This window comes from Zootoca vivipara, chromosome 6 (genome assembly GCF_965207765.1).
Source record: "Zootoca vivipara chromosome 6, rZooViv2.hap1.1, whole genome shotgun sequence".
NCBI classification, from domain to species: Eukaryota; Metazoa; Chordata; class Lepidosauria; order Squamata; family Lacertidae; genus Zootoca; species Zootoca vivipara.
In genome coordinates this window covers 96,049,413-96,074,775 of record NC_142589.1, presented here as the reverse complement: position 1 = coordinate 96,074,775, position 25,363 = coordinate 96,049,413, and the positions used below count along the sequence as shown (strand labels likewise).

The 25,363-nt window shown below is 51.9% G+C and overlaps 1 protein-coding gene across 6 annotated transcripts in view; it reads left to right on the top strand.

Moving 5' to 3' along the window:
- The window catches only part of ARHGEF18 (Rho/Rac guanine nucleotide exchange factor 18), a 54,410-nt gene that overhangs the window by 4,950 nt on the left and 24,097 nt on the right, over positions 1-25,363 (top strand). Inside the window, exons 1-12 of one of the 6 annotated variants that reach the window (XM_088671268.1) lie at positions 1,301-1,379; positions 1,954-2,093; positions 2,601-3,094; positions 6,555-6,753; positions 7,240-7,357; positions 8,339-8,396; positions 8,883-8,927; positions 9,169-9,249; positions 9,378-9,483; positions 11,272-11,428; positions 22,723-22,790; positions 23,648-23,711. In XM_088671268.1, coding sequence (XP_088527394.1) covers positions 1,316-1,379; positions 1,954-2,093; positions 2,601-3,094; positions 6,555-6,753; positions 7,240-7,357; positions 8,339-8,396; positions 8,883-8,927; positions 9,169-9,249; positions 9,378-9,483; positions 11,272-11,428; positions 22,723-22,790; positions 23,648-23,711 — 1,594 coding nt within the window. In that variant the 5' untranslated portion in view covers positions 1,301-1,315. Of the gene's footprint in view, positions 1-1,300; positions 1,380-1,953; positions 2,094-2,600; positions 3,095-6,554; positions 6,754-7,239; positions 7,358-8,338; positions 8,397-8,882; positions 8,928-9,168; positions 9,250-9,377; positions 9,485-11,271; positions 11,429-14,295; positions 14,454-19,781; positions 19,912-22,722; positions 22,791-23,647; positions 23,712-25,363 lie in introns of those variants that run through there. The other 5 variants (XM_035116970.3, XM_088671267.1, XM_088671270.1 and 2 more) reach the window with 5 other exon arrangements.

Here is a 25,363-nt window from a genome sequence, read left to right as displayed (position 1 = left end):
TTCTCTTTGTGCACGCCTGGAGGCGATTGAGGGATGGATGGCAGCTTAATGGATTGAGGTTGAATCCTGACAAGACAGAAGTTTTGCTTATGGGGAACAGGGAGTATGCGGGGGTGGGGGATTCCCTGGTCCTGAATGGGGTCACTGTGCCCCTAAAGGACTAGGTGTGCAGCCTGGGGGTCATTATGGACTCACAGCCGTCCATGGAGGTGCAGGTCAATTCTGCATCCAGGGCGGCTGTCTACCAGCTCCATTTGAGATCCTACCTGCCTGCTCCCTGTCTGGCCAGAGTAGTACGTATTCTGGTTATCTCCCGCTTTGACTACTGCCATGTGCTCTACATGGGGCTATCCTTGAAGGTGACTCGGAAATGACAGCTAACCCAGAACGTGGCTGCCAGACTAGTGACTGGGAGTGGCCGTCGGGACCATATAACACCGGTCCTAAAGGATCTTCCCTGGCTCCCAGTGCTTTTCCGAGCACATTTCAAAGTGTTGGTGCTGACCTTGAAAGCCCTAAACAGCCTCGGTCCTGTATCCCTACAGGGAACCAGGCAGAGGGCCTTCTCCGTGACGTGTCTCCCAGAGCCATTTGAAAGTGGAACGGGCTCCCTGGGAAGGTGGTGGGGTCTGCTTTGTTGGAGGTTTTTAAACAGAGGTAGGGGCAGCCACCTGTCAAGGGATGCTTTAGCTGTGAACCCTGCCTTGCTGTGGGTTGGACCAGGTGACCCTTGGGGGCTCCCTTTCAACTCTATAGTCCTGTGATTCTACAAAGCGGTTTGCCCCACAGAAAGGGTGCTTATTGGGAGAATTTACCACTAAAATGCATCTTCACGAGGATTTTGTTGCAGCAATGTGGAAAAGGGGAAAGCTGGAGTTTGACCGCTCCTTCCTCCACCTGGTCTGGAGGGACAGGTGAGGCCAGAGGTGAGCTGTCTGGCCGTTCTTGATTGAGGGGCTGTCTCCCCATCCCCTCCTGCCTCTGGTACTCCTTCACTGCCTCTCTCCATGGTACTAACTGGGGATTGCCAAGCAGACCAGACGCACTGAGGAGTTTGTGTCTGTTGTTGGAGCTGCATGTGAGAGCGAGCCAACAAGAGCGCCTGGTGTTCTCATCCATGGCAGCCTGCACATTGCCTAAAATGGTGTCCCTGCAGCCTCGGGTGCTTCCTCTCCCCTTGAAGCGGCCGCCCCTCCTGCGCACGGCATGTCCTGGAGCCCACAGGGCCTGATTTATCGTGTGTTGAGGCTGGAGCATCTCCCATCTCTCGGGAGGCGGGGTGGGGGGTGGGGGAGAGGATCAGGTTTATGGATCAATGTTAGAGAGGGCCTGGGTGAGCCTAGGACAGCACATCTGGGATTGCAGCCGGAAGGTCCCCTGTAAGTGGGAGAGCGATGGAGCTCCTCTCCCTTGGATGCTCGCTAGGTCGAGAGGAAGCCGGACAGAGAGGAGGGGGTGTAGGGAAGAGGCTGGCACTGGGAAGGGGCCCCTCTGCAGCGGAAAACGTGGCCCTCAGCCCTGCCTCCAGTCATGCCTGCTTGGCATGCCAATAGAGTACAGTTGAAGCCCAGAAAGAATAAAATATGTAGAGAGAGAGAGATGGTCTGGACTCTGGAACAAAGGTTCTGGAGTCTTAAATCTTTGTGGTGTGGAGTTTGTGAGCACACTTCATGGGATGTATGAACTGTGTGCTTTTCTTAACCCAGGGGTGGCAAACCTCAGTTGCAGGGCTGAATGCAGCCCCCATGCTTCTCTTTCTGGCCCACAGAACCTTCCTGAGGCCACACACCCTTTTCCCATCTTCCCGGAGTGTTTCTGTCTGGTTGGAAAGTGCCCTTGAACCTCAGGAACATCTCTTTCTGGCCTGGATGGAGGACACAAACTCCTCGCTCAGTTGGACTTTGGAGATTCTTTTTCATGGGGGCTGCAGTTAACTCCCTTCTTCCTCTTCAGGGTCTGAGTGCAAGCCGGCAGCGCAGGATTTCCCCGGCAGCCGGACCATCCCAGCCTCAGGTTGCAGCAGCCCAGACACCTTGTCCCCGTCCTTGACTGCTGAGGATGAGGTCTTCTTCGGCAGCATGGCAGAGGAGAGGGTAAGGAAGCCCCAGGGGATCTGTCCCAGTAGTGGGCTGTGTTGCATGGGTGAGGAGCCTTGGGCCTGGGAGCGGGATGCGGCCCTCGAAACCCCCTCTGCCAGACCCTTCAGCCTCCCCTCCAGGCTTTGCCTCTTGCCAGCCCTCCTTGGGAGTTTCTGCCTGTCTGACATCTGCCTCTGGGCTCCAATGATGTCTCTCATTTGTCCGGACGGAGGGCAGAGCGAGGGGTGTGTGCAGAAAGCAGCCCGCAGTCAACATCATGGACTGGTTGGAGGCAGAGGAATGATGAGAGGCACCAGCTGGGGAACTCTCAAGTGAAGAAGGTGGCTAATAAATGTAATAAATGTAATATTTACTGTGCCCCAGTCTCCTGAAATATTGATTTATCTGTTGCCTTTGTACCCCTCCAGGGAGCTCGAGGGTGACAGCACTCTCACAGCACCCCTGCGAGGTGGGCTAGGCCTTTTGCAACTCTGACCCCTCCCTCCCTCCCTCTCTCGGCAGGAGGATGCCTCCTCTCCAGAACAGGACGCCTCCCCGGGCACAATCCACAGCAGTGCGGAGGACCTCCTCTCGATAGACTCGGGTCTGCAGGGCTCAGAGTATTACAAGGACTTGGGACTCTCCTGGCCGCCCATGGAGGCTGCTGTTGCTGGTGGTGTGGCTTCCGCAGCGGCCTTGTCCCTCAAACGGACATCCCGGGGGGCCGCCGGCTGTTGCACGTTGGCCGAGAGGCCCAGGGGCCACGGTGAGATGCTTCCCCAGCCCCCCTGCCCCTGTGGCCCCAAGGGGCAGGCCAGCTTGGATGCGACACCTCACTACCTAGATGCCGACTGTGCCTGCTCATGCGGAGCTGGGGGCCAGGGGGCCTTCTCCAGGGAGGAGTCAGGAGCTGCCCCGGAGGGCACAGAAGCCTTTCCGCTTTTGGCTCGGTCCATGTCCACCTCTCGGAGGCACAGCTGGGAGGCGCCCATGTCTCCAACGGACGGCCAGCGCAGGTGAGTCTGGCTAGGATCATGCCAAAGAGTCTCTTCCCCATACCAGCTGGTGGGGCCTTGCTGGGGTGGCTCCGCCAGGGGCAGCCCAGTTGGCCTTGACTTGCAACAGGGCCTTTTGGGTAGTGGCTCCCCGAGTGTGAAATCACCCTCTATAGCGAGGCCTGAAGGAGCCATTCAGTGGATCGGAAGAGTTGGGGGAAAGCCACCCCTACTGGAGCCTTCTGCAGCGCGTGGAGCCCTGCAGTTTGCTCAGGGACACACTCTGCCCATGTTCAGAGGAATAGGCTTGCCTGGGCTGAGCCTTTGGCTCTGTTGGCTGTTTCTTTTTTTCCATGAGATTTTCTGGGGCAGCCTTGACAAAGGAGACGGTCTCTGTTCTTTCTCTCTCTGACCTGCTGTCACGATGCTGCTTCTCATCACCCTGAAGAGCCTCGTGGACACTGTGCGGTTGTGAGAAAATAGTTCCACTCAGACAAAAAATAAACAGTGGGAGGCGGGGAGGAAGAACCCTCCACCTTCCATGGTTTCACATCTACTTGGAAACAGGCCCGCTGAAGTTAATGGGCCTAAGTTAGTCATCTCTCCATGGAAGTCAATGGGTCTGCTCTGAGTCAATGGGTCTACAGCCCCGTCTCCTTAGCCTTATAGCCAGGCTGGTGCAAGCAAGCCCTCATCCCAGGCTTCCTTCTGGTGGAGAACGGCAAAGCAGAAGAATGCGGGGAATCACAGAATTGCAGAGTTGGAAAGGGACCGCGAGGGTCATCTAGTCCTGGGCAATGCAGGGATCTTTTGCCCAACGTGGGGATCGGACCCACGACCCTGGGAGATTGTTGGCTCTTTCTGGGCTCAACTCTTTTAACCTAAGGCAGTTGACTTGAAGGATCCTGGTGCATCCTGGTCGGGTGCTGCATCCTTGCAGCTGGGAAATGGGGATCCCTGATGGCGGCCGAGCCCTTCTTGATCTCCCCATCTGTGAGCATCAGAAGGGCAATGACCCACCCCACGCATCGTCCTGCTCTCACAGCGGTCAACCTGATGCCTTGACACGAAGCCCGCAAGGAGGACAGGAGAGCCTCCGTGAAACCTCCCCTCCTGTGGTTTCCAGAGTTTGTTATCCGAAGCATTAACTGCGGAAGACAGAGCAATGACCACGAACGCGTCCCTTCCTCTTAAAGCCACCTGAGGAAAGGCGACATGGCAGGAGTTTATAAAATTATGTGAGGCATGCAGAAAGTGGAGAGAGGTACGTCTCCTCCCTCTCAGAGGCGTACCTGGGTTCTTTAAGCAAGGAGCTGTATCTGCGCCTCCGAAGCTGAGAGAGACCGGAAACTCAAAAAGTTTGCTTTTGGTGCCTTTCACACTCCACCAGTGACTTCCTCCGCAGCCATTGGGGTCAGGCCTGTTGGTCCATCTGCCTGACTTCCTTGTATCCGTCCTCGGAGTGGAGAGGAGAGGTTTTTGTGCCGCACCCCTGGGCTTGCGTGCTTGGCGGGGGTGGGGTGGGCAACCTGTTCAACCTCCGGTACAGCTTTTGTTCCCTCTCTCATAACACCTGTGAAGGTGAATTTTGAAAGGTTAAGAAAAAACTTCTTCATGCTGCACGGAGCCAAATCACGGAACTCCCTGTCGCAGGGGGCAGGGAAGGCCAGCTACTTGGATGGCTTTTTAAAAAGGATGGGACAAATTCCTGGAGGTGGAGAGGGCTATCAATGGCTGCTAGCCAGGACGGCTCTGAATACCAGCTGGAGGGGAGAGTTGCTCTTGCGCTTTAGATGTGAATGGGGGCATGTGGTCAGCCACTGTGAGGACAGGCTGCTGGGCTAGATGGACCCCTGGCCTGATCCAGCAGCCTCTCTGACGCTCCAGTTGGCCACCCCTGCCTATGCCGTTACTCAGCTCCTGTCTTGTGCCCTGGATTCAGCCACCTTGGACGAGTGCCTGCATATTCTGCCAAGTGCCCCCAGTTTGCTCCGGTGACCCCAGGCCTCGCAAAGCCTGCTTGGCTCCCGTTTCTCGTTCCCGAAGTGACGCCGCTTGAAAGCCATCTCCTTTAGGGTGCCAAGCTTTCGGGCTTAAAACCTGCTCTGCCACTTCTGTAGAGTTGAAATGTTGGCAGGGCCTGCAAAGGAGAATTAAAAATTAAAAATACATTTTGTTCCGCGGGGCTACGGAACTGATGCCAGGCGGCCATGCTTTTTAAGGCTGCGGCTGAACAGATCTCGCGCAGGGAGGTGTCCCTCCCCTGCGGCTCCGAAGGGGCGCTATTGATCGGCCAGGAGAGAGAGGGGCTATTTTTAACTCTCCCCTCCTTATAAGGTGGCAGGGCAGAGTGGGGGGGGAACAATCTCCGCTGGCGATCTTGGCAGGGCTCTCTTGTCAAAAAGGGGCAGGCGCTGCGCTGCTTGTGTCTGAGGCCTGGCAGACGGGCAACACTGGTGGCAACCTGAGCCAAACTTGCACATAGATGGTTGTTGTTGTTGGTTTTTTTTGCAATGGGGCTGGAACCCCTCCCTGCCCCACATCTGACCAGCCCTCATCAGTGAGCACAAAGGGGTAGAAGCATCTGTACATTTCCTTCTGTCAGTTTCTGCCAAGCTCCCTGCATTTCTTTATAAATTCTTAATAAATCCTCATTTGGGGGCAAATTCTGCCAATAAGCACTTTCTTTGGCGACTGTACACGTTATTTGCAAGTGACCCCTCCTCCTCCAATAATAATAATAATAATAATAATAATAATAATAATAATAATTTATTTGTACCCTGCCGATCTGGCTGGGTTTCCCCAGCCACTCTGGGCAGCTTCCAACAAAGATTAAAAATACATTAAAACATCAGTCATTAAAAACTTTCCTGAACAGGGCTGCCTTCAGATGTCTTCTAAATGTTAGGTAGTTGTTTATCTCTTTGAAATCTGATGCATTGTTGTGTATTATTTTCCACTAACAATATATTCATTTCCATGCCCGCTTCCCTCTCTATACCCGTTTTCCACAAAAGGTTCTTTGCTTGGAAAACGGCCTCACAGGTTTCAGAGGAGCGTGGGCTGTGGAGGGAGTCCTGCATTTCGGTCCTCACGGTGTTCTGGAAAGAGTGGACTTGATAAATCCGGCTTTAAATGTGAACAGGGTCGGATTCCGTCCTCACCCCTCACCAGCACTTCCTCTCCAGCATTAGAGAACGACTGAAATTGACCATGCCCATTGATTTCAAAGAGGGTTTTGCCTCCCTGGGTGTAAAGTCTGAAATTTTGAGGGGAAAACTTGAGCAAGGAGCTAGAAGGGGGGGGTCAGGGCCTGTTTCATTTTGGGACTTGTCACTTCCCCTAGGGAACCCCTGACTAGGATGGCTTCAGAAACAGATAAGACCAACCTACGGAGGACCTCGGTGACTCCTAACTGCAGAGTTTCTCTGCTTGTGACGCACAGCTGCACCTCTCCTTCCTTCCCCAAAACATCCAGGTTCAGCTTGGACGCCTCCGAAATGGGAAGCGACACGGAGCAGGAGGACGCCGAAAAGGAGAAGCCCCCTCCCGATCCACCACTCGCGCCTCTAGCAGGACTAGCAGCTTGGAGCGGCGTCAGGAGCAGCACGGTGATCCAAGTGGAGATCGAGCCCTTGCGCCTGGACCTGGGCCTCGTCCAGAAGCCTGGCAATGCCGTAAGTTGCCCTAGGAGGTAGCGATAACGCAGAGACATCCGGCGTACAAGACAAGATTACAGGTTTTAAATAATAATAAAAATAATAATTAATAATAGTACTATTTTGCAGCATAAAGCTTTCTATGGAAAGGGATTCAACTAGATTTGTTGTTTGGGGATGGTCTTGGAATAGGATTCAAGGCCCAACAGGGCCCTCCATGCTAACAGAATCTTCCTTCCTTCCTTCTCCTTCTTTCTCTTTCTCCTTCCTTCCTTCCCCTTCTTTCTCCTTCCTTCTCATTCTCTTTCCTTCCTTCTTTCTCCTTCCTTCCTTCCTTCCTTCCTTCCTTCCTTCCTTCCTTCCTTCCTTCCTTCCTTCCTTCCTTCCTTCCTTCCTTCCTTCCTTCCTTCCTTCTGTTAACGGAAAATCTGAGGATTTCCCGTTAACACTTCCTTCCTTCTCCCTCCTTCCCTTCCCTTCCTCCTCTTCCTTTGCTTTCCCCAGGGTTTCAGCAGTGGCGGAGGGAAGCGGGTGAGGTCCAAGTCCGTCCCGGCCCCCTGCGATGGCGCCTCTTCCTTGCGCATGTCCCACAGCCTAGAGGTCTCGCTTCCGGTCACCGTGGGTCAGTAGTCCTTGTGGGACATGGTCTTTATTGGATGCAGGCACAGTGACAGGAGTGGGGGGGCTTTCTTGTCCAGCTCCAAATTTGGTGGGACTCATTTATGCAGGCTGATGGGTTCAGGCCCAGAGAAGGGAACTCTCCGTTTTTCTTCAGAAGTTGTTTTTGGAAGAGAGGTTCTCCCAGGCTTCTCCCTATGGCAAAACTATCCAAGGGAGTCTATAGGCCTTGAGCTGGAATTCTTGGGCCCTTCTGGAGACTGCTGCTATTTTATTTTATTCATTTTATTTATATAATGCACCTTCATCCAAGGATCCCAGGGTGGTTAGCAGAATGAAAACACAAAACCGTGTTTGTGGATGGGGATGCAAATCACGCAGCAGCAAATTTGGCTTGCTTGATCAAAGCTGCTTTGGCATCTGGCTCAATAACCCCATTCCCCCACCCCACCCCACCCCAGAAATATATCAGCCTCCCTCTCTCTTTTGCCAGGAAGATGCACAGGAAAATGTGGGTGTGATAGCACTTTGCTCTGATGCCATGTCGCTTTAACCTCCCTGTGCAAATAAGTCGGAAGGATGACAAATCAGGATGTGGGGCTGTTGTGGTTTTGTTTTATTAAAACACAAAGGCTGATCGTTTTACAATGTGACCAATTTATCCATCTTTTTTAAATAATAGGAACCGTACTTTTCTGTGTACAAGACTAGGCTGTTTCTTTAAAAACTGTGCTATAAAGTGGGAGTCGTCTTATACATGGATAGTGAATAGGGTGGACGGTTGATTGGCTGCTGCCGCGGCTGTCATCGACTATTGGGCATGTTATTGGTTGCTGTGTCAATGGTTGGTGTCGATTGGCTGACGCTGCAGCAATTGGGCAGGCAATTGGCAGCTTCTTAAATTTGAGTCCCCCCAAATAGGGGGTGTCTTATACACGAAAAGGTATGGTAAATAAATGTTACTGCTTCTGGTGTTGCGTTTCAGGGATTGCGCCACCGGTGCTGGAGCTGGTTGAAAAGGACCAGGTAGCCCCGGAGCAAGTGTAAGTGGCCACTGCCCTTTGCCCCTAGTTCACACCCACCACAGACTCTGATGATGCCCCCCAAACCCTTCCACCACTGTCTGCTCTGAAGTGCTGCGTAGGGCAGAATTTGAGAGCCCCCTCCCGCAAGGATCAGGTCCATTTGAAACGGAGCTGTGAGGAATCTCCCGCCTGGAAAATTGGCCTGGTGTATTTTATTTACACCAGAGAATTGCAGAGTTGAAAAGGGAACATGGGGGTCATTGCGTACAACCCCCTGCAATGCAGGAATCTTTTGTGCACTTGAACCCCTGACCCTGAGATGAAGAGTCTCGTGCTCTACCAACTGAGATGCCCCAAGGGTCCCAGGAAAAGATCCAGGGCTGGGGTTCCACGTGGGACATAGCTGCACCCCTGAAGAAGGCAGGGAGGGGGGCAGATGGACATGACACAGGCATCAATTCTCACCCCTGCCTTTGTCTCTGGTGTCATCCCTTCTCTTGACAGGCTGATGGTGCAACAGGTGCTGAAGGAGCTGACTCAGTACCACGGGTGAGTCTTGGCGGTTGTGGGAATGAATCATCATCTCAGAGTGGGACAGGGTGGTGGCTGAAAAAGGGTTGCGGCAGAGCATCTGCTTTGAATGCAGAAGGCCCCAGCTCCTCAGCTCCTGGGCTGAGCCTGTTCCCTGAAGCATCTCTGTTTCGTAGCCACTGTTTTGACACTCAGCTCAGTGAAGCCACACCCAGCCACCCTCCTCCTGACATATTTGCACGCCTGGCTCCCGTTCCAGGGCGAAGCACGGGCTGTGTGCCCCCGAAGGCAATGGCGAAGCCCCGCAGAACCTGACCTGGTTCGAGTTCCTGTCTAACGAGTGAGTGAGCCACTCTTGCGGGGGGTGGGGTGGGGCAGCGTGCTCCGAAGGTGTAAGAAATGAATTTAATAAAGCACACAAGCCCCCTGCCCCCTGAACCACCCTCCCCTCTTTCTTTCCCCATCCAGGACTGAAGACAGCGGGAAGAGCGACAAGGCCGAGAGAGGGACCAAGGTGAGGCGCCGCTTGAGCAACCTCCGCAGCCGGGTCACCGGATCGTGGCAGAAGGAGAAGGTGAGAGGCAGAGCCGGGCGGAGGTTTGGGTAGCCTTTGCCGGTTGGCACCTCCCAGAAAGGAGGTGGAGCTAGAAATGACAAGAGGTGGAGCTAAGGCTTCCCTGAAAGGCAATGGTGGCAGGTGCCCATTGGGAAAGCAGGAAGCCTCAAAGGGAGGCGGAGCTAGTAACAATAAGAGGTGGAGCTAAGGCTTCCCCAAAGGGCAGTGGTGGCTGGTACCCATTGGAGCCTGGGAAGGAGGCGGAGCCAGAGGCAAGGAGAGGCAAGGCCAACTAGTTATAGCTTTGCAAACCCCCCCCTTTCCTGAGTTCTGCCAGGGGCAGGGGTCAGCAAACTTTTTCAGCAGGGGGCCGGTCCACTGCCCCTCAGACCTTGTGGGGGGCAGGACTATATTTTGAAAAAAAAAATGAACGAATTCCTATGCCCCACAAATAACCCAGAGATGCATCCTATATAATAATGTCCAAGTTGTCCCTGCGTCCAGTTGTCCCGTGTGTCCCTGGGGTACTGCGCATGTACCCCAGAGACACAGGAATTGGACGGAGGGACAACGGCCAACCGCCGCTCCGCCAACCGCCGCTCCGAAGCCCAGTCTCATGCTGGAGGTGCGCGGCGAGGCGGCGGGGGAAAGAAGCGCTCCCCCCGGCAGCCTTGCCGCGCACCGCCGGCATGGGACGGCGCTTCCTCGGCGAACACAAGCAGGCAGACAGCCCGCCTGCTTGCCTTCCCCGAGGAAGCCGAAGCGGCAGCGGGCGCCGAGGGAAGCCGGCTTTGGCTTGGCGGCGGCGGGAAGAAGGGGAGGAATTCCTCCCCTTTTTCCCACCGCCGCCAAGCCAGTCCCTGAGCCGAAGTGCGGCGCGGCGGGGGCTTTTCGCCATTTGCCTTCCCGGAGCAAAGGGGTAGGCAAACGGCGAAAAGCACCCGCCGCGCCGCACTTCGGCTCGGGGACTGGCTTGGCGTGCGCGGCGAGGCGGCGGGGGGGAGAAGTGCTCCTCCCCCCCGCCGCCTCGGCATGCAGCGCCGGCATGGGACGGAGTTTCGGAGAAGGTCTCCGAAGCCCCGTCTCATGCGGGAGGTGCGCGGCGAGGCAGCGGGGGGGGGGGGAGAAGCGCTCCTCCCCCCTGCCGCCTCACCACGCAGCGCCGACATGGGACGGGGCTTCGGAGACCTTCTCCGAAGCCCCGTCTCATGCGGGAGGTGCGCGGCGAGGCGGCGGGGGGGGAAGAAGCGCTCCTCCCCCCCCCGCCGCCTCACCACGCAGCGCCGGCATGGGACGGAGTTTCGGAGAAGGTCTCCGAAGCCCCGTCTCATGCGGGAGGTGCGCAGCGGGGGGGCGGGAGAAGTGCTTCTCTCCCCCCCCACCGCCGCCGCCTCGCCACGCACCTCCCGCATGGGACGGGGCTTCGGAGACCTCCGAAGCTCCGTCCCATGCCGGCGCTGCACGACAGCAGCGTTCTAGCGCCCGTTTTTAAACGGGCTGAATTCCACTAGTTTTAAATAAAAGGACACATTCTACTCATGTAAAAACATGCTGGTTCCTGGACCGTCCGCGGGCCGGATTTAGAAGGCGATTGGGCCGCATCCGGCCCCCGGGCCTTAGTTTGGGGATGCCTGGCCAAGGGCCAGCAATAAGCCGGAGGAGGAGGGTCACCCCCTTGACCAGTTGTAAGCAAGGAGGCGGGCAGGTGGGGGGCAGGCTGAGAGGTGCAGAGGGCCACCTCCAGCCTCTGGACCTGAGTTTGCCCACGTGGTTCCCACGGTCTGAATTTTCTGCTCTTCTTTTCAGGGTAAGAGCAAAGGCCGCGAGAAGGAGGCGGTGGAGGTGAAGGAGCGGCCGCGGGCACTGCATGGGCATGAGCTGACGCCGGGCGCCTTCTCGGCCGCCGCCTGCTGCTCCCTCTGCGGCAAGAGCCTGCTGAACAAAGCGGGGCTGCAGTGCTTGAGTGAGTAGTGGCCCCCCCGAGGTCACCGGGGGCTCCCCTGGCCCACGCACGCCTGCTTGGCGGGGTGGCTGGGTCCTGGGCACCCTGGCTTGGCGCCTGCTCCCTGCAAACTCCTCTCCCTCTTTGCATGCGATTCCCAGCCATGGGCATAACTGCTTTCGGACAAAGCTGCGACTTTTGGGGCCGATCAGAAATAGGTTCAGTTTGGGTATCGATTACTCCGTTTGAGGGGGCGGCACGGAAAGCAGCACAAAACAGCGCCAAACCCAGCACACACAACCCTGGCACCAGTGTGGAGCCAGGTTGGGTTTGGGCCATTTACTTGTGATCCCAGTTTGAGTGTTGATCACTCAGTTTTGGGTGGAGAGGCAGCACAAAACGTGGGGTTGGCAGTACAATAACGGCACAAAACTTTGTCACCTGTTTGGAGTTGGTCGGAGGACCGGCATTAATTTGCAACCCCAATTTGCCGCGCCAGTTACTCCATTTCGAGCGGAGGCACACGAAATGCAAGGTTTTCACTCCAAACCGGTTGCCGAACTTGGCGTCCGTTTGCAGGGCACCCGAAATTTCAGGGTCGCATGTTAACAAGCCGGCAGCTGTCAAAATATTGCCTTACCATCCGCCACGAATCCGCGAAACAATGGAAGTACGAAACAGCACAAAACTTTGGCGCCTGTTTGGAGTCGGTCAGAGATTGGATTTTTTTATGGCATTAACTTATGACTCCGATTTGCTGCGCCAATTTCTCTGTTTGGAGGGGAGGCACGCGAAATGCAAGGTTTTCAGCACAAAACGGGTGCCGAATTCTGGCATCCATTTGCAGGGCGCCTGGAATTTTGGGGTCGCCCGTTAACGGAGCCGACAACCATCGAAATATTGCTTTACCATCTGCCACGAATCTGCATCTTAAAACATTTCTAAGTTGGCATCTGTCCGTCATCCGGGCAACCTCTAGGCGTGGGCATGGCACCTAGGGAGACGAAGAGCAAATAAATGGAATGATTGAGCGCAGAATTCTACCGCGGAAATGTAGGGTTGTGATAATGGGATCCCCATGGGTCATCTAGTCCAACCCCCCCAACATTGCGACACATAAATAATATTATTTGTTTGTTTGCCCAAAGGTCGCAGCATTGGAAACAATTCGAAACAGATCAATGAAACCAATGGCTGTAAACGTAGGTCGGTTATACTGAATGCAAATTAAAAGTGATTTAAATAAAATTAAAAATAGTAATATATATATATATATATATATATATATATATATATATGTTTTCAATTACAATCCAATCATAGCCTCATTATAACAATACAAATTTATAATACAATTATTAATACTGTACTGATTAAAAGATTAATAGAAAAATCAAATATTTGTTAGCCAAGCCAGACATTTTTTTAAAATGTTTGATCACACTTTATGAACCAGACAATTCAAAAATAAAACACCAAGAAATTATTAATACTGACTAAAATCAAAAATCAAAAATCAAATATTTGTTAGCCAAGCCAGACATTTTTTTTTAAAAAAATGGAGCAGTTTTTAAACATTTGATCAGACTTTGTTAACTGAACAGTTCAAGCATAAAACACCAAGCATCGTAGAATTTAATTTAAGTCTGAGGGGAAATATGTTTTATACTCGGAGCAAGACCCCCTTATGTTGAAAGATCATGACTATTACTGTAATTTCAGAGGAGAATTCAGATGGATGTGCTAAAATGCCGATTTATTTTCTCAGGCCTTTGCTGGACAAAGCGGCCAGCCGACGGCAATCATTCAATTCAAATTTTATTTCATTGATTAAGTTTAAAGGCGGTTTGACAAGCGGCCTTGAAACACTTAAGCTGAGGTGATTTTAATCTGCTTTAGTGTTTTAACTTTCGTGTGGTTAATTTCCCCCCCCGCGTGAATTAAATTGATATTAAAAACGTCCGCATTCTCCTCCTCCTTCATTAAAACCAAACTCTCTGTGTGGTTTCCCCCCCTAATATAAATTTAATAAAATTTATTCATGGCCTGATTGTTAATAATGATAATGATGATAATAATAATAAATCCCTTAAAGCGTATTGTGAGAAGATAAAATGACGACACTGAGGAAAATTTGTAACCCTACATTAAAATGACCTCCGCTTTCTTTAGTGTCTCAAAGGCAGCCTGTTAAACTGCCTTTAACCTTAATATTAATAGTGAATTGAATTATCACGGCACACGAATTCCCACATGGATTTACACTTAATTCATGCTGTTTTATGTACCGCCTTAATCCTCCAGTGTCTCTCTAAAGCAGCTTTACAAAGGGGCAGTGTGCGGTAATAATAAATAAAAATTAAAGGCTATATATATAAATTAAATAAATAAATAAGTCGGCTGAGACTAGAAAATCTAATTAAAATATAAATAAATAACTGAAACGTATCCCCCCTTTATTTTGCACTGACGAAAAAATAACGCAAATTCACTTTAAAAATAATAATAAAATGAAGGGGGGAATATAAGATCCTATAGTGAGAGAAAGGAGCGCGTGTTGTTTTATCATGATAATATTATTACGTGATTTATTATTTTCCACACATTTGCCTGCCAAAAAAATAAGGCCGCAGCTCTCGAAAAGCCGACGCGGTTGCCACGGCGACCAACCGTCGCGGAAGTAGGTGAGGCGAAGTCTCGCGATATCTTGAGCGCCGCCTCTGCCCGATCTTTCGAAAGGGCCGCCAAGTCCCTCGCCTTGGGATCTCGCGAGATATCGGGTGGGGGGGGCGTGACCGAGCTAGACCAGCTCTCCGTTGCCTGACGGGAGACGCGGCCTCGCGAGACCCTGCGGGAATGGGCGGGGAAGTCTCGCGAGATGGAGGGCCGAGGGGGCAGTGGCTTAGCGAGGAGGAGGAGGAGGAAGAAGAGGCTGCGCCGGTCGGGCTCCCTCGGGGCGGCAGAAGGAGCGCCCGCCTCCGTCGCTGAGAGAGCCGGGTAGGCGACACGGGCCTGAACTGCCGGGCCCCTTCTGATGACGTCAGAGGTCAGTGTTGTTGTTGTTGTTGTTGTTTAGTCGTTTAGTCGTGTCCGACTCTTCGTGACCCCATGGACCATAGCACGCCAGGCACTCCTGTCTTGCACTGCCTCCCGCAGTTTGGTCAAACTCATGTTCGTAGCTTCGAGAACACTGTCCAACCATCTCGTCCTCTGTCGTCCCCTTCAGTGGGTCAACCTCTTATTATGCCAAGCGATGCGCGCCCCCAAAACGAGGGGAGTTTTATTCCACCGCCCTGACTGTGTGTGTGTCTGACTGTGGTGTAGAGCTATGTTGAGCTGGGTGTCTTGAAAGTCAAGTTGCTAGTCCTCTTGCAGAAAATCAAGTTGCTAGTCCTCATGCATCTAAAATAAGGATTGGAAAGCCTATAGCTCTCCCAGATGGGGAAAGTCAAGTTCCTAGTTCTTATGTGTCTCAGACGAGGCCAGGGGAGCCAATGGCCCTCCCAGATGCGGAATGTCAAGTTCCTAGGCCTCATGCGTCAAAAACAAGGATGGGGGAGACTGTGGCTCTTGCAGAGGTGGAAAGTCAAGTTCCTAGTCCTCTTGCATCTAAAACGAGGGTGGGGGAGCCACTGTAGCAAGAAGAAACTGCCCACTCCATCACCATGGGGCCTCCGGAACCCAGAGCATGTATGCTGGGATCGGGGTGGGGATGCTGTAGGAAGGTCTCTGGCCAGGTGGAAGGATGTCGGTCCCTGGTTCAAATCCCCCAGAAAGGGAGGAAGGGGCTCCTGTGGTGCTCGGTCCCCGTCACGGTCCTCAGGACGTGCGCCAGTAGAGCATGGCAAGAGCGCACTGGGTCCTCGTGGCGTCCAACCCAAGTTGCTTGGGAGTCACGAGTGGGGAGAGTCGTGCTGTGTCGCTCAGATCCTGTTGGGGGGCTTCTTCCCTTTGGGGCATCTTTTTGGTCCCTGTGGGAACAGAATATCTGAGGAGCCTGCCGGATCCGACCCAGCAGGGCCCATCTCGTCCAGCATCTTGTTCTCACAGTGACCCAGAGCAGGATTCGAATGCAAGAGCAACGCCCCTCCTGAAGTTTGCAGCAACCAGCATTCAGAAGCATTGCTGCTGCCTTCAGTGACTAGCAGCCATTTGTTCTGTGAATTTGTCCACCTAGCTTGGTGGCCACCTCTGCCTCCAGCGGGAGGGAGTTCTACTGTTTAACAGCGTCCTGCGTGAAGGACCCTCCCACCACCTTTGACCGCTGGCTGGGTTGCCTCAGATGACCGCCTCTTTTGACTGGGACGAGCAAAGCCCAGCCTCTCCCTATAGCAGCTTCCGTAGGTGTGATTTGGCATCTTGCCTCTGGTCGATTCCCTCCAGCCGCTTCTGGTTACCTTTCGATGAATGTTTTGGTCAGGAGTGTTTTGGGCGAAGGGGAAAGGGAGCGAACGCCGACCTTGCGAAGGACAAATGCAGCCGATGATTTGCTCCAAAGTCTAAAGTCCTCGCTGGCGCGGCCGAGTTTGTGGCCGAGGGCCGTGTCGCCCAGAGGCTTCTGCAAACACCACCCCAAACCACCTGTAATAATAATAATAATATTTGCACCTCGCCTATCTGGCTGGGTCGCCCCGGCCACTCTGGGCAGCTTCCAACAAACAGAAAAGCATAATGAAAAATCAAACATTAGTTGTATAGTTACCAAAAAATGCTTTTTTTGGTCCAGCTTGCCGTTTTGATTTGCTCTCCATCCTCCCCTTCTGACTCTGTATTATTATTATTATTATTATTATTACCCTGCCCATTTGGCTGGGTTGTATAATCTGCTGCGTAGTAACAGCCCATACAGGGATTGAACCTGCAACCTCGGGGTTATCGCCACAAAGCTCTACCCAACTGAGCTCTCTAGGCCAGTGTTTCTCAACCTTTTTTGGGCCACGGCACACTTGTTCCGTGAAAAAAATCACGAGGCACACCACCATTAAAAGAGTTAAAAAATTTAACTCTGTGCCGCCCTATATTATAATTATGACTGTAAGAAACACTTGCCAAATATTGCTTTCCGGCGGGTCAGTGTTGTGTATTGGCGGCCGCCAGGCACGTGACAATGCAAATCGCCCTTCTCGTCGCCGCACGTCGCGGCACACCAGCCAGCGGAACAGTGGTTGAGAAACACTGCTCTAGGCATCAGATTTAGATTTAGATTATTTTGACAGCTTTAATTTTGGAGACAACGTGGTACGTTATCGGTACGATAGTGCTATAATATAACAATTGTAATAGGTTAAAGGAAAGTAACAATTTATCAGTTTTAGAGTGAGGCCCAAAACTAGTTGCGGTTGCCAGGACATTACTGTTCCCTGCAGGTTCACCCAACGCCTTAATTACATAGTTTCCTTTGTATGTTTAAGACACACCTCTTTTAACTTGGACTTTTGACACATTAGGAGCCACCCTATAAGAACACTTTTTAAAACTGCGTTTTAAAATGGCTCTAACCTGCCAGTGGACCTTAAAAGGGGATAATAATAATAATAATAATAATAATAATAATAATAATAATATATTATTATTATTATTTATACCCCGCCCATCTAACTGGGTTTCCCCAGCCACTCTGGGCGGCTTCCAACAGAAAAATAAAATACAATAATGGATTAAACATTAAAAGCCTCCCTAAACAGGGCTGCCTTCAGATGTCTTCGAAAAATCTGGTAGCTGTTTTTCTCTTTGACATCTGATGGGAGGGCGTTCCACAGGGCGGGCGCCACTACCGAGAAGGCCCTCTGCCTGGTCCCCTGCAACTTGGCTTCTCGCAACGCGGAACCGCCAGAAGGCCCTCGGTGCTGGACCTCAGTGTCTGCGCAGAACGATGGGGGTGGAGACGCTCCTTCAGATGATGATGATGATGATAGCCAGGAGGACTGGAATCCTCTTATTTTGCGGGGAGGGTCCGTAGCTCTGTGGTATTTAATTTCATTTCACTTTTAGTTTGTACACCGCCTTTGTATACAGTCGTACCTTGGTTGTCGAACGGAATCTGTTCCCGAAGTCCATTTGAAAACATTCGGGAACCAAGGCGCGGCTTCCGATTGAGTGCAAGAAGCGTTTGGACGTTTGGGTTCCAGAAAACATTCGAAAACCGGAACACTCACTTCCGGGCTTGCGGCGTTCGGGAGCCAAAACGGACGAGTACCAAGGCACTTGACAACCACAAGGCGGTTTAGGGCAACAAAATATACGACGAACACACACTTTATAATAATCTGATCCAATACGAAAAGTCTAAGGAGACATATCTTTAAAACAGAACAGGCTTGCATCAAATAAAGTAATATTCAGTAATCTGTTAGAATATAATAGTACACAATAAAATAAACTCTCAGAGCATCAGCAAATAGATAAATTCCTGTCCGCTGTCACCCTCCCTTCCTCACCTCCCTCTGGCAGGGAAGTTTGGGGGTCTGTTAATCCCTTTTCCTAAACACACACACCCCTTACTGTTTATATGCCATGGGGTTGGATGAATCCCAGAAAGGCCTTGGCAGGGCAGCTCTCTGGGAGGGCCGTGCTGGGGGTCCGAGAGCTATACAGAGTTTGTGCCGGTGTTGAAGAGAAGCTTTTCCTCTCAGCCTCCTCTTTGTTGTTGTTGTTGTTTAGTCGTTTAGTCGTGTCCGACTCTTCGTGACCCCATGGACGCCAGGCACTCCTGTCTTCCACTGCCTCCCGCAGTTTGGTCAAACTCATGTTCGTAGCTTCGAGAACACTGTCCAACCATCTCGTCCTCTGTCGTCCCCTTCTCCTAGTGCCCTCAATCTTTCCCAACATCAGGGTCTTTTCCAAGGATTCTTCTCTTCTCATGAGGAGGCCAAAGTATTGGAGCCTCAGCTTTAGGATCTGTCCTTCCAGTGAACAGCCACCTCTGTTCCAGGCTAAACATCCCCAGCTCCTTCAACAGTTCCCAGAAGGCTTGGCTTCCAGACCCTTGATCATCTTGGTCACCCTTCTCTGTTAAAATTCAAATTCTTCATATCTTCTCATTTTCATGGCTCCATTAAAATGCACGGTGCTTTATTAAGCAGCATGAAGATTAGGTCCCTGGCCCCAGGGGCCGTACGGACACTGTGGCATGTGGCAAAATGTGAAAAACTGGAAGAGGAGGATGGAATTGTCAAGTTGGAAGGGACTCAAACCCAAAACCTTGGCGTTACCAGCCCCATGCTCGAGGAAAGACCTTCCTGCTGTGTATCTCTGGCTGCACTTTTTTCCTGCTTTTGCAAGCAACACCTGGCCAGAGGTGCCTTAATCAGCAGCCTCCAGGTGCTTCTGAACTCCAAGCTCAGCCGTGTGATGCAGCAGCCATCCATGGAAGTCTAGCGTCCAGATCAAGGGGAACTAGGCAGGGCCAAATATCAATATATCGTCCAAAACCAGTTTAAAGTCCAGGGGAAATAGATCGGTATATCGCGATGCTTAGCTGACAATGCATCACCGATCTTGAGTACCAGATATTGCCCTAGTAGAAACCAAACCTTATGAGCAGCAGGAGCTGAGAGCATGCTTAGCCTGGAGAAGAGGACAGATAACAGCAGTCACCTTCAGATATCGGAAGGGCTGTCACATTTATATATATATATATTTCTATTTTTCCTGCCCAGAGGGGAGAATTCGAACCAGTGGCTTCTGATGACAAGAAACGAGATTGCAACCAAACACTGTGAAACCCGGAAGTAAATGATTTGGTTTCCAAACAGCTTTCGGAAGCCGAACGTGCTGCTCGGCTTCCGTTTTCAGTTTCCCTGTTGTATTGAGGCTTCCACTTTCAGTTTTCGAATGTTTTGGAAGTCAAACAGTCTTCCGGAACGGATTACGTTCGAAAACCGAGGTTCCACTGTAGTAGAGGGGTTTCGACAGGGGGCTGGACTCCCCCAGAAGGCGAACTTCTCCTCCGTCGGAGGTTTTCAAACAGATATTGGGGATCCCCCTGCCAAGGATTCCTCAGCTGTGACTTCTTGCAGGGGGTTGGGCTAGATGACCCAGAGGACCCTTTCCAGCTCTGCAGTTCTGCACATGCAAGCCTCGGCTGGGCAGCGCTTCCTTCGCCCCACCTGTCCATTTGGACACGTGCGCTGGGGCCGGCCCCCTCCCCATCCCAAGCCGCTAGCTGCACTCCATGGATCCTCCCCAGACTTCGCCCCCGAAAGCCCCTGCAGGAGTTTGTGATTTTAAACAAGGCAGGCAGGAGGGGAACTCTTGAGCCCGGCCTGCCTGCTCGGTTTCTGTTTATTTTTGCCCTTTCCCACTTCCGAGATGCTTGGCATACCTTTTGGGGTGAGGTCATCCTAGGCACGGGAGTTCCTGGTTTCCTTCACCCTTTCTTTGCTGCTTTTAAAAAAACCCCGTTTGATCCAGCTGGTTTGGTGGCTGAAACCTCTTTCACCTTGAGACTTTTGGCCTCGGAAGGAAGGAAGAAGCCTTTCCTCTCTCTGTCGAGGAATGTGCAGGTAGAAGGAGATGCCTTTTTGTGGAGTGGGGGTTTGGGGCGGTGGGGCCGTTTAGAGATCTAACGGCCTGAAAGATCCATTCGCTCGGTGGCTCTCACCTGCCTCTCCCTCCCTCTTTCTAGAGCACACCCCACCCCCTTTTAGCATGCATTTAAAACAGAGCAGTTATAACGGATGAAAATTAAAAGGTGAAAAACATCTGGCCCACTCAGTCGGTAGAGCACGAGACTCTTTAATTCTCTGGGTTGCGGGTTCGAGCCCCCCGTTGGGCCAAGGTTTCCTGCATTGCAGGGGGGTTGGACTACATGGCTGTTAGGGCTATGGGCGCTGCCGCCAGGCTCATAAACAGTTGTTCCCCTGTGGCGAGCGGAGATCTTCTCCAGGTGAACAGGCTTCGGTGATGAACAGAAGGCTCCCATTTCTCTTTCTTGGGCCCCGAGTGCCCAGGCATACATGGAAGTTCTGTTTTCATCTCCCAAGGAGGCTTAATTCTCCGGTGCCCATGGGTTTGCAAAGCCAGTTACCCCCTGACTCCACACCTCTGGCACTTGGGGTTGTTTTTTAGGGGCCTTTGAGCAGACAGCGGCCCCTCACCCCCCCCCACTGCTTTCTAAGCAGCTCCGAACGTTTGTTGCCCTCGTTCGCCTGTGGGACGGTTGCCCCACCCAGTCTGCAGAAGGGTCAGACTGGGAACACCCTGCTGTGGGCTCCCCACCCCCTTCCCATCGGCCTCAATCTTGCGTGAATTGCATAAGCCGGTTCAGCTTGTCTTGGAGACGAATCCTGACGCCTTCTGTGCTTCCGCCAGCGGCAGGACGAAGGTAGCAACGAAACTGGCGGTTGTTGGCTCTGAGCATAGAATCATAGAATTGTAGAATCGTAGAGTTGGAAGAGACCACAAGGGCCATCCAGTCCAACCCCCTGCCAAGCAGGAAACACCATCAAAGCATTCTTGACATATGCCTGTCAAGCCTCTGCTTAAAGACCTCCAAAGAAGGAGACTCCACCACACTCCTTGGTAGCAAATTCCACTGTCGAACAGCTCTTACTGTCAGGAAGTTCTTCCTAATGTTTAGGTGGAATCTTCTTTCTTGTAGTTTGAATCCATGAAAGAAGATTCCACCTAAACATTAGAAAGAACTTCCTGACAGTAAGAGCTGTTCGGCAGTGGAATTTGCTACCAAGGAGTGTGGCAGAGAGAGAGAGAAGAGGCGGGGGGGGGGCATTCGCTGTGAACACATCTCTGTGTGCCGCCATATTCCCCCCTCCCTTTCTGGGGTGGGTGGGTGTGTTTTAAGCAAAGAGCCTCCTTATCCCAGGAACCTTATCGGAGCAGCCATACTGTCTCTGGAGGTTCCCAGGGTCATCCTGTGCCACCTGCAGACCTAAGGATTTGCCATCTTGGCCTGAGAGCCAGACTGAGCACAGGCCTAGATGATGGATCCGTGGCTTGCTTTTAAAGTTTTCAACGTTTGATGTTTAATCGTGTTTTGAATATTCTGTTGGGACTGCCCAGAGTGACCGGGGAAACCCAGCGGGGTATAAATAATAAAAAAAGGTCAAGGTCAAGGACCCCTGGGCGGTTAAGTCCAGTCGAAGGTGACTATGGGGTTGCAGTGCTCATCTCGCTTTCAGGCCAAGGGAGCCAGCATTTGCCCACAGACAGCTTTTCTGGGTTATGTGGCCAGCAGGACTAAACCGCTTCTGGCACAGCAGGATGCCGTGACGAAAGCCAGAGCTCACAGAAACAGCGTTTACCTTCCCGCTGTGGTGGTACCTATTTATCTACTTGCGGTGGCATGCTTTCGAACTGCTAGGTTAGCAGGAGCTGGGACAGAGCAATGGGAGCTCACCCCATTGTGCGGATTCAAAACACTGACTTCCTGATCAGCAAGCCCAAGAGGCTCAGTGGTTTAGACCACAGCACCACCCCTCTCCCTTTTTATGAACAATAAGTATTATTATTATTATTATTAGCACGGTATCATAGAATCATAGCTTTCTGGAGTGGGAAGGGATCCTGAGGGTCATCTAGCTCAACCCACAGCAACGCAGAAATATTTTGCTCACCATGTGCTCGAACCCACAACCCCGAGTTGAAGAGTCTCTTGCTCCACTGAGCTATCCCAGCAATCAGAAACTCAGATATATAAGCCAGGCCCCAAATGGCTCCATAAACCATGGTAGCAGTTCCCAAAATGGAACGTCTACCGTGTTTCTCATATTATAAGACATGTCTTATATTTATTTTTTCCTCAAAAAAACCACACTATGGCTTATTTTCAAGGGATGTCTTATTTTTTTCCTCCTCCTCCTGCCGCGGCCAGCATTGCTGCTGCGCCTATCACTATGTCTTATTTTCGGGGTATGGCTTATATTCATTGAATGCTTAAGAATCCTGCTATGGCTTATTTTATGGGTATGTCTTAAAATATGAGAAACAGGGTAGTTGCCGTTTTGGGGCAAGGCGGCTCTAAAGTCTTGTTTTTCAAAGGAGGGGACTTGCCGTGATTGATTCTCATTTAAAGATCTGGCTAGTTCAGAGGACCTTGAGCTGCTTTAAGAGCTTGGAGAACCGGAAGAAGAAAAGCCTTTTTCTCCAGGGGCAGTTTGTTAGCGGCTGTTGCCTCCTGTGACAGGGAGTTCCACAGTTGAGCCGTGCCCTGCGCTTAGAAGGGCTTTCTGCTGGCCGCGCTGAGCTCTGCATGTGCTCAAAGTCATCTCTGTGGCACTTGGCGTCGGGATGTGGCTTCTGGGATCGGCCCGGTGAGAAGGAAGCCCCATTCTTCTTTTTCTTTTCCCCCTCCTCAGATTGTGCAGTGAACGTCCACAAAAACTGCAAGACCCTCTTGTCTGAATGCAGTGGGGCCAGGCCCAAGGTAAGCCCCTCCTTTTAAATCTCGGGCAGGGGGAAGGTGGGGGGACACAGAAGGAACTCTTGGCCTCCCTTCATCGCCAGCTAAACATTGCGATATAGCGATAATAGATCATGACATCTGAAATGAGGGCGGGGCTATGTAGAGGCATCGGCTGGCTTTGCGGTTTCCCTCGCACCTTTATCCTTTATCGCTTTTTTATCATTGTTGTTATTAATATTCTGATGGGAGCTGCCCAGAGTAGCTGGGGAAACCCAGCCAGATGGGTGGGGTATAAATAAATTATTATTATTATTATTATTATTATTATTATTATTATTATCATTACAGGTAGGTAGCCATGTTGGTCTGCTGTAGTTGAAACAAAATTTTAAAATACCTGTTGTTGTTGTTGTTGTTGCTGCTGCGATTCACTGAGAGAGCTGAGCCGGCTGAGTGAACAGGAGCTGCAGGAATCGAGAGAAGCCTTGGCTGGCTTAATGCTTTCCCCCATACAGTGGTACCTCGGAAGTGGAACGGAACCCGTTCCGGAAGTCCATTCGACTTCCAAAACATTCAGGAACCGAGGCGTGGCTTCCGATGGGCCGCAGCCAATCAGAAGCCGCGTCAGACGTTCGTCTTCCAAAGAGCGTTCCCAAACTGGAACACTCACTTCCAGGTTTGTGGCGTTCGGGAGCCAAAACGTTCAACTCGCAAGCATTCGGGATCCAAGGTGCGACTGTATTGTGATTTTGGCATAGCGCACACACGTCATGATTCGCGATATCTTGCCGCGGTGAAGCCCTTCAAGTCCAGCCTTCTGTTCTCATTGTGCTGTGTCTCTTCTTTCTTCCTCCCTCCCCCCCTTTTCTATCTTGCAGCAAAGAGATTTGTTCCTCCGCCCTCCGAGCTCTCCACCCAGTTCGCTCCGGAGCTACAGCCCAGGTTCGTACCCCGAAATAATCTATTTCCGCGACCGTGGCTTTGCTTGCAGACAGGGCCCTGGCTCTCCCCCCCCCCCCCTACGAGGAAAGGCGGAAGTGTTTGGGCCTCTTCAGTTCAGAGGAGAGGCAAGGAAGAGGCAATCTGGTTGAAGTAAAATCACGTCTGGCACACAGCAAGTGGGTGCAGCAAAGTTTTGGGTGCAGCAAAGTTTAGCACATGGTTAGACTATGGAACTCTCTGCCACAGGAGGCAGTGATGGCCACCAACTTTTAAAAAAGAGAATGGACAAGTTGGTGGAGGAGAATTGGGCTACCAGTAGGCACGATGGCTGTGCCCTTCTGCATCCATCAAGGAATGCTTCTGAATCCAGTTTCTGGAAACCGCAGTAGTTTGGGGGGGGGGGAGAGGGCTCTTGTGCTCACGTCCTGTTTGTGGGTTTCCCATAATGGGCAACTTCTTGGCCACTGGAATGCTACTAGATAGGCCATTGGCCTGATCGAACGCTACAAAAGTGGGGGGCGCTCGACAGCCCAGAAAGTGGCTCCTCCTTTTCCTCGCTCGGGAAAGCTCTAGAACGTTCCTGAGCAGCCTTTTTAATGCTTCTTTTTTTATTCCCTTCATCTCACCTCATTGTGAAACCTCAAAAAAAAAAAAAGGGAACAAAAAATATCACAGAGCCCTGAGAAAATCGATAAGCTGTTTTCCCATCGATTGCTTGCTTGGCAGCTGTGAAATGGGGAAAAATAGATATCTATCTATCTATATCTATCACCAGGTTGACTATTTGTGCATGTGTGTTAAATTGTGCCGGTTTTTCTTGGCTCCTGGCACTGAGTGGGGCTAAAAAAGAAGAAGCTGGGTAAGGGATTGGAAGCAGGCTGGGGTGGGGGGTGGGGAGAGCGGTTGAAACATCTCTGCGGTGCGCAGTCTGGTCTGTTGGGAGAAGCGGCTGGGGGATCAATGGCGCTCCTCGGCGGCCTGCAGGCTGTGCTAATTGAACTCAGAAAATGGCTTGCTTTTCGGGGAGCCTGGCTTGGGGGGGGGAGGGAGGGGGACTTGGAGGGGGGAGAGCCGGCCAAACGAGAAACCGTTTTGGGGGCCGGCAGTTCTCCCACTCACCTCGCGGTTCCCCAAGCCAGCGGAGGGCAGAAAATGAGATGGAGGGGCCATCCGTTGGACGGGTCCAGGGTGGAGGCCTTGGCTGTGGAGTTCTGCACCCCACGGCTTTTAGCTTGTGATGGGGGGTGGAAGCACCCAGGGGGACGACTTCGTTTCACCAGCCCCCTCTGCGTGGCCGTGGGCCTGTGCGACAGGAATCGTTTCTGTGATGGGCATAATAATAATAATAATAATAATAATAATAATAATAATAATAATAATAATAATAATTTATTATTTATCCCCCGCCCATCTGGCTGGGTTTCCCCAGCCACTCTGGGCGGCTTCCAACAGAAAAATTAAAATACACTAATTTCTTAAACATTAAAAGCCTCCCTAAACAGGGCTGCCTTCAGATGTCTTCTAAAAATCTGGTAGCTGTTTTCCTTTTTGACATCTGATGGGAGGGTGTTCCACAGGGCGGGGGCCACTACCGAGAAGGCCCTCTGCCTGGTTCCCTGCAACTTGGCTTCTCTCAATGAGGGAACCGCCAG